This window comes from Medicago sativa, chromosome 5, assembly GCF_051527215.1.
Source record: "Medicago sativa cultivar Bolivia chromosome 5, Bolivia_mono, whole genome shotgun sequence".
Classification (NCBI taxonomy): domain Eukaryota; kingdom Viridiplantae; phylum Streptophyta; class Magnoliopsida; order Fabales; family Fabaceae; genus Medicago; species Medicago sativa.
The window spans coordinates 50,368,272-50,382,031 of record NC_140753.1 but is presented as its reverse complement, the minus strand read 5'-3'; the positions used below and the strand labels follow the sequence as shown (position 1 = coordinate 50,382,031).

Sequence of the window (13,760 nt, the reverse complement as noted above, 5' to 3'; positions counted from 1 at the left end):
AAAAATGTAAGCATTTTTTGATCGAAAATAGAAGCATTTGTTCACGAACTATTTTCACCGAGAGAATGATCTGCTTTACAACCACATGTGGTGGACATCTTTTATGATCCCCTCCGTCAGTTAACATTCATAGCATCTACTACTTTACAACCACATGTGGTGGCAATTTAAGGTCTTAAGAAAGTTTGTGATTCTTGTTTTTGTTTGACCACGTTATTATTTTTCTATGCTTATACGTTTTTTATGACTTGTCATCAATGTTCGAGTACAAGGTCCAACTTGCGCAATAATAGAGATGACTCAATGACCCATCTTTGTGAGGTTTGACTCGTATGGATAGATTTCATGTGTCTCGTCTCTTTTCTTTTGGTTTAGTATTCTCAATTAACTATCGTCAAAAAAAAAAATTAAACTAGCAGTATTGTTCTTTTTTATAAGCAATTAACTAGCAATTGATTACGTTTCTACTTTAATTGAGGCAAGGCCCCCCAAACTGAAGATTCTAATCAGCAGGTTAATAGAAATTAACATTACCACAGTTTTGTATGGACTCTCATCGAATGTTAGATTAGGGGCCATGTTATACAAACAGCTTGCAAATTAGTGTGCATGTTTTTGCAATCAACGGAGATTTTATTGAAATTTAGTCTGGTGACGATTGTTAAAACAAGTACCCCTCCTGGTTGAGACAGTCAAGTCATTAGGTTTTGAAACTCAGATGGCAATTACAATATTGCTGTTGGCTTGAAAAGCCAATCGATACAAGAAAAACAAGATTTTGTCATATGGATAACAGCCCAAGACTGCATCTTCAATTTTCCTATAATATCCTCTCATCTACTATTTACGAATGCAAAAGCTAATGTCAACAGACCATACAAGGTATGGAAATTTGAAATCATATTTATAAAATTAAACAGCATTGCATGCAAACAGAGCTCAAACCCTTTCTGAAGAGTGAAGAGCTTGAAATAAAGCTCAACATAAATTTTGAGCATCGTTGTAAAAACACAAATAAAGATCACATCTTCGCCTCAGTAAAAAAAATAAAAAATCAGCTGAAGTTTTGCTATAATAGAGTTGTTATTAGACCAATTTCATATGATAGAAATTTCAGTGACATTAAGAAAACATGCTGCAATTCAGAAACACGTACACAAATGGAAGAACAAACTAAAATGGCCCAGTGCATCCATATATCATAAAATAGACCATGAATGCCTAAAATCTCTGTAGCATCAACATTTTCAATCAGTACCTTCTCCCCTTTCAAAACATGATATAGAGGAGAAGTTAATAACTAACTAGCAGTAATACGATATGATTACTGCTCATCGGCGCCTTTTGGTGCGGCTTCTTTGATTTCATCTGCACCATCATCCTGAAACCCAAACAAAACATAAACCAAAATCAATAAGCAGAAGAATATGATTTGTAAAGTAAAAGTTAATCAAGAGATTACAAGATACAAAATACAATACCTGCATGTCAGAGGTCCAAAGGGTGAGGTTATCACGGAGAAGTTGCATGATCAAAGTGCTATCCTTGTATGATTCCTCTCCCAATGTATCCAATTCAGCAATAGCCTCATCAAAAGCCTAATGAATATAGAAAAGAACAGGATTGTTCATTAGCACATGAAAAAGAACAGGATTGTTTATTAGCACATGCACCATAAACAACAGAACAGAATCATGTACATGCTACACGAAACTTATTGAGGAACAAATATTAAAAGTTTCGTATGTATTTTACCAGAACCTAACAAATTCACATCAACAATAAAAAAGGGCAGCCCAGTGCACTAAAGCTCCCGCAAAAACGTTAATGAAATTAATGAAACTAAAACATAGATTGAAATACACATCAAACTAATTCACATTAAACAGAATTCACATACTTTTTCACAAAATCCACTACAAACTTTAATTGAAAAGGAAACATATTCAAAGAAACAACAAACCAAATGAACATCATCTCCCATTATTCGGTATCTAGAACACTAACCTGTTTTGCAAGGCCACAAGCACGATCAGGAGAGTTAAGAATCTCATAGTAAAACACTGAGAAGTTCAGAGCAAGACCAAGCCTGATTGGGTGAGTTGGTGGTAGCTCAGAGTTAGCAATGTCCTACAAACAGAGTCAAATTAAAACATCAGATCGCAAATCTTCAAATGGACACAACAATAACACAACAACACCAGTAAAAAAGTTGAGAAAACGAAATTAATTGAACATAATCATGTGCGTGACCAGACACACCTTTGATCAGAGGTGTCGGTCTACAGATATTCGAAAAACCAAAGATACATTGCACACGATAGGACAAAAACTATAAACACTTCAAACAAACAAGAACACAAAATATGCATCTCATAGTCAAATATTCTAAACAAGTAAAAGAAACTAGCACACGTTCCATCTTATAAGACTTTCATTTTAAACCAAAAATAAACAATACCCTATTTTCAACTCATTTCAAAAATCACTTTTATCATAGAGAGTCTTTTATATTAACCTAATTAAGAAAATCGTTAAATCAAGTGCATGCTTACATCATTTTCTCTAAAAAAAAAAAAATAACAAACCGATCACATCACCCAAAAACAAATTATTGCATTAAGAAAAAACTAATTAACACAAATCACATTCATTTTCCATCAAAAAACACAAATCACAAAAACTACGATAAATTTCACTAACCTAAAGTCAGTTATAGATCGCAATATATTTTAAACAAATAATGGAATCTAAATCATCAAATTAACAGTAATTAATGAAATAATAACAAAAAATGAAATAATTAATGAAATTAACAATAGAATAAAAATAAAAATGAAAAAATAATTGAAAACACAGATCCATAAATATAAAGTTAGATCTCATAGAAAAAAATGGACCTGAGCAGATTTATAAGCAGTAAGAGTACTTTCAGCAGCATCTTTACGCTCAGCACCACTCTTAAACTCAGCAAGATACCTATGATAATCACCTTTCATCTTAAGGTAGAAAACCTTAGAATCACCAGAAGCAGCAGAAGGAATCAAGCGAGAATCAAGAAGCTTAAGAATACCGTTACAGATATTGGAAAGTTCAGCTTCGATCTTAGATCTGTAATCACGAATCACGGTAACATGTTCATCGTTACCACGGCTTTCTTCCTTCTGTTCGATGGAAGAGATGATACGCCACGAAGCACGTCTTGCTCCGATGACGTTTTTGTAGGCGACGGAGAGGAGGTTACGTTCTTCGACGGTGAGTTCTTCGCTTTCGACGGCGGCGGTTACTTTTTCCATGAAATCGACCATCTCTTCGTAACGTTCGGCTTGTTCGGCGAGTTTCGCCATGTAGACGAACTCTTCACGTGGTGTTGGTGCGGTTGCCATGGATGGATGAATCTGGTTGAAGGAAGAGAGAGAAAGTGTTTGTGAAAGAGAAGAGAGAGAGTGTGTTTGTGAGAAATGTTTGTAAAGGGTGGATGTGAATGAGAGGAAGAAATAGCAGTTTTTTGTTTTAGTGGACGGTGAGGGTTAACTATTTTTAATTCCGGAAATCACTAATTTGCCCCCAAATTTGTACGGATTTGCCATTTATACATTTGAATTTGAATATGAGTGAAGACCAAGAGTGAAGACCCAAATTCATCTTTTACAATTTTCTTAGGCATGCATGATTCAGCCAGGCAAAAATAAAATCTAAAGTGGTCTTTGAAATTTTTATAACATTGATGAATTAGTTCAGTTGTCATTAAAACTTAGGACCAATGTCCTACTTTGTGTTTTAGTTTGGTCAATGACTAAATTGGGTTCAAGAAAATTGTGTTCGATAAAATTGAATCTTAACTCTTTGAAAATTGTAGGCCAAATACCTCACTGGGTCCTTTAAGTTTCACGTTTGTAACAGACAGGTCCTTTAAGTTTCAAAGGTTACAGATAGGTCCTTTAAGTTTCTAAGGTTTCAGATAGGTCCTTAACGGAGGTTGATATAAAGGACCTATCTGAAACAAACTCGAAACTTAAAGGACCTATCTGAAACCTTAGAAACTTAAAGGACTTATCTGTAACCTTTGAAACTTAAAGGATCTATCTGTTACAAACGTGAAACTTAAAGGACTCAGAGAGGTATTTGGCCAAAATTGTAAGTAAACTTATCTTACTTATTTTTAATATGAATAACAATGTTAAGAAAATGTGCCAACACTAATCCTAATGGTTTTGGCTTCAAATTGTTCTGGCCATTAGATCAATTTATGTTGATCTCCACACAATCCATCTGTTCCCAATAAACATTGTCTTTCAATTTACTCACAACTGCATTGGTAACACACACAATTCCTATTTTACCAATAAACATCTTTCCTATTACCAATAAACATCTTTCCCAACTGCATTGGAGAAGAAAGACCGTGTAAACATCTAATACTATCACCAGTAAACATCTTTCCCACAACTCTGTAAATCGTGATTCCAGTGAGAAAGAGAGAGAGAGGAATGAGTTAGTTACGGACGCGGTGGAGGGTGAAGAGAGCAATTCCGGTGAAGGTGTCTGCGCCGGCAATGTTAAGCTTTGTTCTTTGCTCAATTTCAACATGTCTCTTTCCATGTGCTAGCAGCGGCGAGGGTGGAGGATTGCTGGAGACAAGGGCACAACCGCTCAAGTGAAGGTTATTGTTCCTTTCTTTCATCTCTCACTCAAAAATACATTTGATGTTTTTTTTATTTTTAATTTCTCTGTTACTTTTTCTGGACAGGGTAGTGAGGGATCAGATCGTTATATTTTGTACGGCAGTCCAGATTCATCAGCCGCAACGAATGTAACCACCGGAATATGTTCGATTGTTAATTTTATTTGTTACTATATGATACTGGGTTGGAACTATTTATCAACATGTACATATATTATGTGTTATATTCTACTATATTTTAATCCACACTATAAATGCCCGTGCGTCAGCACGGGTAGGGGATCTGGTAATAAACTGCATACCAAACTTAGGTCTTACGTTTTTTGACCTAACAAGCTTATATTTTACATAATCTAACCTGATCAATTATATTTTTACTCATATACGTGACCCTATAGAGTTTTCTTGCGATTCATATCAATGTCTTAGAAAAATAAAATTTAAAGTGATTTATGTCATTCATATCAAAGATTAAATTAGGCTCCAAGAAAATTATGAATGACCAAATTAGATATTCATTCTTTAAGATTGTAAAAAAAAAACAATAAAAGTTGGATTGTGTATGTGGAGCAACTCGATTCTTCTCATAATCCGTAAATTAGTCTCATGATGATATTACTTGTTAATGAATTAATTTTTATTTGTTACACTAATACATTAACATTAGAATTGTATCACTAAAAAAATAATCTCATAATTATATCACTTATTTGTCAATCAAGACTCTAAATTAAACTATTTACTATAAAATTACTGTCTTTTTTTTGTTTATCTACAAAATTAATCTCCATAAGCTAACAAAATGATCAAATTGTTTGACGTGTCGCTCTAAAAAAAATTGTTTGGCGTGTTCATTCCAAAATTTCATGACGTAAATGTCCGAAATCTAAAATTTCAAGGACTGGATTAGTAATTTACTCATTTTAAATTTTTTTAGGAATTTTTTTTAATTTATTTTCGAGAATAAAGACTATTTTTAATTAATTAATTAATTAAATTATTTTGGGGACATTGAAAGGTTGGGATTGGCTGGCTCGTGCTATGATACTCCCTCCGTCCCTCAATAGATGATCTATTTGACAATATACATTATTGACTTGACATACTTTGACTTTATTTTTCTACTAATTCACAAAGATAAATAATATCATGTAAGATGATGTTGGATTCGTCTCGATAAATATTTTTCAAATATTAAATTTTTATAATTTTTTTAAGTAGAGAATTGAAGATAGCAAAGATAAAACATGTGCATTGATGTATGTGTCGGAGTCAACTAGGTCATCTATTGAAAGACGGAAGGAGTATTATTCTGCCACAGATGATTGCGACGCACCAATTATTTTTCCACGCGCGATTTGAACCTTTGGATTCTATTTTCATAGTCTCATTGACAAGAATAGCCTTGACTTTATTTTTTGTTCTCTTTTTTTTTTTTTTTTTGCAAGTAGTTTTTGTATTTTTATATTGTTTAGTTAATCTTTATGATTACATTGATTAATCAAGTACTCCATTATTTAACAAAGGGAATAATAGCTGTCAAGCACGAGAGTTTTGATTTTTGGTTGGCAGAAAAGGTGTGACTCACGCGCACTTGCGTGGTGGTGACTGAATATGGCCGTTGCAACTTGTAAGAGAAAATACTATTCCTTCCATCTTGAAAAAAACTATTCTATCACTTTGTATTTTTTTATTTTTTAATGACAGGGGATACCTATAAGGGGACTGATATGGTGAAGTTACTTTTGTGACTTTTTTGGAAAAGTCGCTTATGTGGCTTAATAGAAGAGTGCCACGTGGATGTCTTTTTAAATCGGTTAATTGAAAAAGCGATTTTAAAAAGCATTTGTTTTTGGAAAAATGATATTTTTAATTTCTTTTTTATTTTTGTTTTCATTTTTATCCCTTAGGATTGTGTTCCTGGCTCTGATACCAGATTTTTGGTGGGGTTTTTTGCGGATTTTTCTCGAGCTTCTTTTAGAAGTTTCTCGATGTTATCTAAACCTTGAAAAGGTTGTAGAAGTATTTTTGCTCTTTTCCGTTGGATTTCTATTTTTTGGATAGAGTCGTTGACGGAATTTTCATCAATTTCATTTTCTAGATCTTCAATTAGATCTATATGTGTTTTCAACAAAGATTGAGCTTTATATATTATTTGTTTGAATGTTATTAGATCATAATGTCATTCTATATCACTTACTAAGTATTGTAACCTAGTTTTAAATAACCCTAATTCTTCTTTTAATATTAAACCAGGCATATTTATTTACGAATTTGGGTGGATTCGCCAGTGGAGTTTTTTCGAACTTGTTCTAACATTTGTTCGATTTTTGTTAAACCTTGAAAGGGCTCTAAAAGTATTTTTGCTTTTTCTTTCTGAATACTTGTAAGAGTATCCAAATCTTCTATTTCTTCTAATAAATTAGAAATAGAATCTACATGGTAGAGTATTAAATCCTGTGCAGAAAAAAGAATTTGCTTCAACACAATTCTTTTATTTTGAAAATTTATTTCAGAAACTATTTCTTCTAGTTTTTCCTTATAGAGTTGTAACTCTGTTTTTAGATTTAATCCAGGCATTTTGTCTTTCTATAGTCTTTGGTTTATTTTATTAACCTGTATTGATAAAGTTCTTATAGAATCATGAAGATCTTTGAGCTCTTTTTCTCTGTTAATTTCGAAATCCCTTCTAGGAGGTTCGAATGAAGTATTATTTGAGGATGAGGCATCGTCTTCAAATACATTTTGAGAGCTTAATGATTTATTAAAATCTTTTAGATTAGGTGATGCTATTCGAAGGCTTTGGCTTTTAAGCAATGGTTTTTCTGTTTCTTCAAACAGATTCTTTTCTGCTTTTATTAAAGAAAAGCTATTTCTTGCGAAATTTTTATATATTGGTGATTCCAAAGTAACTAATGGTTTAAACAACTCATCGATATGAATTGTGTCTTTTCCTAAGAATTCTATACTATGGTGTGAATTACTCAGAGCATAATTAATTCTATAATAAATTGTAAAAGGATGATTACCTTCCTTCATGAATTTTGAATTTTCCATTTTATAATGAAAAACTATGGATCTATCTAGATCTATATCTTTTAGAGATAATCCTAGTTGTAAATTTATATCAAATTTTATCTTTCCATCTTTTAGATTACATTTTCCTTTTGCAATCATTGCATGTTCCTTATCTAGAATCCTAGAGTCTTCTAGGGCTATTTCTAATGGTGAATTAATACCTTTCATGAAGGTACTTTTGATTAAGAATTGAATGGTTGATATATGAATATAACCAATTTTTCTTCTTTCGTTTTCGGAAAACGTTTCAAGTCTCTTTATGATTTGTTCTTTATTTATAGTGGATATAGCTATTTTTCCATTAGTTGTTTCAATAGGAATTGCTTCTTCCCCCTGTTACTATTCCAAATTTCAGAATATTTTTTCTTGAAAGAAATTCTCTCAATTTACTAAATTTTCTTTTAAAATTTTCTTCAGCAGTTAAAGACAAATCTGCTTCTTCTATTTTATTATCTATTATGCTATCAGCATAATAACTAGATGTTCCTTCAAAGTATGAAATTTCAGTCATGTTTTATAATAATATGTAATAAATTCATATCTGATTATTTCTTCAGAAATATGGTTGATTTTTGCTTCAGCAATTTGATTTCTTCAGCAGTTTTTTCTGCTTGTGTTGAGTTTTTCCCAACTCAGGGCGAATTCCTCCAGAGTATTACCTCAAGAATTCTCAGCTATAGTGTTTTACCACTATAGGACCACTAGTTCTTAAAACTAAGAGGCAAGCTCATATCAAACTGATATAACTTATATTGCTTCAATTCATGATAGTTACAAATGAGCTTCGAGGCCCATATTTATAGGATGAGAGACTCACAAGTTGGCCTTCATAGTTGGCACAACGTCTCTTTCCTTTACAGCACACGAAAAAGAAATGACAAGACAAAAAGAAAAAGAAAACGTAGAAAAATATGTTACATAATTGCCTTAGGGATAAGGCTTATCTCTAAATGGGTCCCATGCCCACTAACTTTCTACATTTTCTTCGTTGTTTGGTGATATGTCGCTATCATACAACGATTCTTTGTCGGCCACGTTATTCATGACCTTTGCACACCACTTGCATTGGTGTCCTTTGTATTTTTGAAAGTGTCGGCAACACTCCTGTTGAATTGGGTCGGGAAGATGGCCTAGGTCTGCTTCAAGCCCACTAAAGTTTTCTTCGAACTTTAGAATTTGCTGAAGGTGTTCTTCTCTAGCTTGTTTTCTTGAGTCACTATAGACTAGGAAACTTTCTTTTGCCGTAATTACCCTGAAGTTAGGTAATTTTGATCCAAATCTGATGAGAGTATCATAGAATTTTTCCATTTGATGCAGAAAACATTCTGGCCTTGGATCTACATCTCTATCATCTTTTGTTGGATATGAATGATTTGAAATGCCAATCTTGATTAAATGTCTGGCTTTAATAACTTTATCATCTTCAAACCATGGATAGGTTGAGGTAAAAGATAAAAAGAACTCTTTGCCTTTTGCAAAGTTATTGTTGAATTTATAAGCGATATTGCCTATGTCTTTTGGAAGAAGTTCTAATTCATGGATCTTCTTTCCTGTATCTTCTTGAAGATACATTGTTTTAATCATTCCACAATCATAGAATGATCTTACCAATTCCTTGCCTATGCCTGGAGCTGTTACAGCTTTGACTTCTATCCTATTGTTGCTAGGATAAAAACATTCTGCTTTTAATTCTTCTGAATAATTGGTTAACCATCTCCAGTTTTTGTAGTAGTCTCCAATGGTGACTTCCTTAACAAATTGTCTTTCTCCATAGATAATTCTATCTACAGATACTTTCTTTTTGGTCTCCATTTTTTATGGTTGGACTATGTTGCTGGCTGTTGCAACTTCTTTGTAAACAGCGTTGTAAGCTGCTTTTGCTTTCTCAAGAGTTTCATAACCCTTGTATCTGACATTTTTGCCTTGTACATGAAGTTTTGTGGTTTCCCAGTTATGGTAGATGCCTTTCATGGGTCCATCAAAAACTACATAAGCTTTTTTCTTGCCTCCGAGTTGACTATCAATTTTTCGGTTGATGGATTCTTCTTCTTTTCCATTTTTTCTTTCATCTTCTTCGACTTTGTCATCCCAAGATGTCTTAGGTAATTCTGCAAGGACAGTTGTTGGGTTTGTTGAAGATTCTTTTGTTAAATTCCATCCATTTGGTGCTATTGACTCAATTGGGGTTTCTGATTCTTTTGGGATTGTGTATTTTACATAGTAGTTGTATTTCCCAGAATCTTGTCCTGGTAGATCCCAGTTTTCAGTATTTTTGGATTCTGAAACTGTTGATGTTTCTTTTTTACATAGTTTTTCAAAGTTTTGAATTGTTAATATCATCTCCCCCTCTTCAGAAAGAAGAGTTTCTAGACGATTTTTTGCAGAGGTAATTTGCTCCTGCTTTTGCCTGAGAGAATTCTGTAATGTCTTTATAGCGGCTTCCATTCTCTTGTTAATGCATCTGCAAAGCAATTCTTTTCAGATTTTATATATTCAATATATGGGTGAAACGGCTGGAGTTTCATCTGCCATCTTACAAGTCTTCCATATTTATAATTGACACGAAGGTCATATTTCCAAAATCCGGTTACATATTTGGAATCTGTTCTTAGTAAAAATCTGGTTGGAATTAATTCCATTTGCCATTTTGTTAAAACTTTAACACAACTTAATGTTTCTAATTCATGAATTGGATATCTCGTTTCAGTATCTGTGAATGACCCTGAAACATATTTACAAAGTAAAAGATCTTTATCTTTTATCTTATTTTTAATATTTTCATAAGAATAATCAATCTTAGTATCTTTTGATACTAATTTTTCTGATAAATCAGATAGTTTGTCCAATTTCTCTTTCGAGCTATTAGACTTAGCGTACTGGGTTGCTCCAGTATCTTTCATTCCTTGTTGATGGGTTACATCACCAGCATAGTTTCCCGAATCATCAAGATTCAGTATCGCTTTACCATTAGGTAGAGCTCTCATACAACCTGCCCAGGTTGTTTTATCAGCATCAATCTCAACAATTAAAAAATCATTTTCTGTTGGATTGTATAAGCTGGGTAAAACTTTAATTTTTCTTTTAATAGTTTTTACAGTTAGAGTATCTTGTTCAGTCCATGACCATGGAACCTTTTCAGATATCTTTTTCTGTAAAACCTTTCTTTCGTTTGCCAAATTTTTGAAAAATCCTTCATTGGCAATATAATTCAAACATCCTAAAAATCTTTGAATTTGTTTTCGGTCTTTCAATTCATCAGGGAAAGCTTGAATCTTTTCCTGAACATGTGGAGATAAATCGAGAGTACCATTTTCTTTTAAAATAAGGCCTAAATACTCGATTTCTTTTTTGAAATAACAATTCCTTTTTCTGAAATTCTGTTTAAAACAGTTTCTACATCTTTAAGATGTTGTTCTTTATTTCCTTTTGTAAAAACTAAGATGTCATCAATATATGCCAAACATATACTTTCTAATCCTCTAAGAGCATTATCCATAAATCTTTGGTATATAAATGATGCTTGTTTTAGTCCAAACGGAAGGACATTCCATTGGTAATGACCTTGTGGACATGAAAAAGCTGTTAAAGGCTTAGTTTCTTCTGAAAGTCTAATTTGATAGTATCCTGATTTTGCATCAAAGGATGAAAACCAATCACATCCTTTTATTTTCTGTAGAATATAGTCCTTTCGTGGTAATTTATAAGAATCTCCGATTGTAGCATCATTGAGTTTCTTATAATTTATCACCATTCTAGCTTTTCCTCTTTTTATTTCATTGTGATTTGTCACATAAAAAGCGGGTGCCGAATGTGGACTTGAAGACGGAGTAATTAACTTCTCTTCTTGAAGTTCTTTTATATCTTTTTGAAATTCTAATTTATCTCTTACTGAATAAGGCATTTTATATTTTACATTAATCTCTTTATTGGGATCTCGTAATTTAATGGTGACAAGTTCATGATTTGTATTTTTCAGATTATCCAAAGGGTCTTCTGAACATACATTATCACGTTTTTGTTCTATTTCTTCAAGATTTAAAAAGAATTTTCCTTCTTCCCAAATACTCTTTAGGTTTATAAGATTTTCAGAAAATAATTGAATAATCTCATTTCTAGTTATAATTTTTGTTGTTATAACTTTTGTCTTCTCTTTGGGGTTTGCTAAATTTTTCCAAAGCAAAGAAATAGTTTTGACATTTTGCACAAACGGTGCATATAACTTTAAAAAGTTATTTCCAATGATTAAATCTAATCCTGAATCATGGAGATAAATTGTTGGTATGAAAAATTCATAACCTTCTATGGTAATTGAAATGTTTCTCAAAACAAACCATATTTGATGTTTTGATTTATCTGCAACAATTATTTCTTTGGGTTTTTCTAACTCTTCCCAATTTCTTGATATGTTTCGTTTTCCAAAACATAATGTTGCGCCTGTATCTAAATAGGCTAAAATTTCCTTCTTGCGAAGTTTTACTTTGATAAAGGTAGCACTAGGGTTTCCTTTACTCAAAATCTTGGTTTTCCTCATCTTCGGAATCTGTACAAAGTTCATAGAAACTTTGTTGCTCCCAATCAGAATCTGAATCTGATTCTACTGGTTCATAACCTATTTTATAGATCATGTTTAGAACTTGTTTCTTTTCTTTAGAAACTTTCTTTGGACATTCATTAGCATAATGTCATGTTTCATGGCATAGCCAACATGTACATGATTTTTTACCTTTAGGACAGGTTTTATTTTTTCTAGGGTACTCCCTTTTTCTTCTATATAATCTTTTCTTCCTATGTTTCTTTTTATCATAGGAAAATCTTTTAAATTTCTTTTTTCTAGGATATTTTCTTTTTCTCCTAGTTTTCTCACAACCATATGCTCCAATTTTTCCTTGGATTTTATCACAGCACAATCCTATTCGTGCATCTCGTTTTGATTGTTTCTTTAGGCACTGTTCTTGCATCCAATTTCTAAGAATAGAAATTCTAGCTCCTAAAGTATTTTTAACCTTTCCTGAGGAAATTGCATTATTAAATTCGGTTTGAATTATTTGGGACATTGCCATAGGTAATTTTTGGTAAAATAATTCAACAACCTTTTGACCATCTCTGGTTTCCTTATTTAAATCATAATATAATTGTGAGAATTCACAAATATAATTTTCTATATAACAAGGATTACATATGGATAAATTCATTATTCTCCATAATTTTTCAGTATTAAAGGCGATATTTGAATCTACCGTATCTTGCCATCCTTTGAATTCATTTAAAAGCCATTCAAAGACCTTATTGATCATTCCCATACTATTTTCTGCAGTTTGTTCTTCGTCAGGTTTTTCAGCTAGAAATTTATATGCATTACCCTCTGTTCTACACAAAAGATAATTAAAAATCTGTTTTGGGGTTAGATTTTTTAAATCACTATCTAACTGTATTTGGATAATATTTTTATTATACCAGTTTCTTATGGCTTGAACAAGATTGTCAACACAATCAATATTTAGAATTCCACTTCCATCATTTACACTATGTTTAGGAATATAACTCATAGGAATTCTTTGGTATTTAGCTTGGGAAAATTCTCTATGGAAATCTGTATTCCAATTATAAGAGGGTCCTCTTTTTGTTCCTGAGCTTTCGCCCATTTCTAATTGTTCTATTTTAACGAAATTTCCATCGTCTTTTGATTCATCATCAGAACTAAAGTCGTAGATAAAATCTTCTAGATCTTTAGGTTCAGGTTCTTCCTTAATGGAATCTTTTTCACTTATGTCTAAAGTAGCCATAAGTTGGTCTAATTTTTCGAGTTGATACTCTATGTTTTCTTCTATACTCATTTTTTATAGTTAGTAAATAAAGTTTTTTCGATTTTTTCCTTATTCTTCCCCCCCTCTTGAAGAGAAAGATGTTGTTTACAACAATTTTTTATCAGATAATTAATCATGTCAGTGATATTGTTTAACTGAGGATTAAAAGAATGATATATATGAGGATATTTATG

At 32.2% G+C, this 13,760-nt stretch overlaps 1 protein-coding gene across 1 annotated transcript; it reads right to left on the bottom strand.

Moving 5' to 3' along the window:
- Positions 1-1,064: 1,064 nt before the first annotated feature.
- LOC146922740 (14-3-3-like protein A) lies at positions 1,065-3,469 on the bottom strand. The gene is made up of 4 exons (XM_085715531.1): positions 2,901-3,469; positions 2,008-2,130; positions 1,482-1,598; positions 1,065-1,381 (listed from the first exon to the last, which is right to left on the bottom strand). The coding sequence occupies exons 1-4, from the start codon at positions 3,384-3,386 to the stop codon at positions 1,325-1,327; spliced, it is 783 nt and encodes a 260-aa protein (XP_085571657.1). The 5' UTR covers positions 3,387-3,469; the 3' UTR covers positions 1,065-1,324.
- Between the last annotated feature and the right edge of the window lie 10,291 nt (positions 3,470-13,760).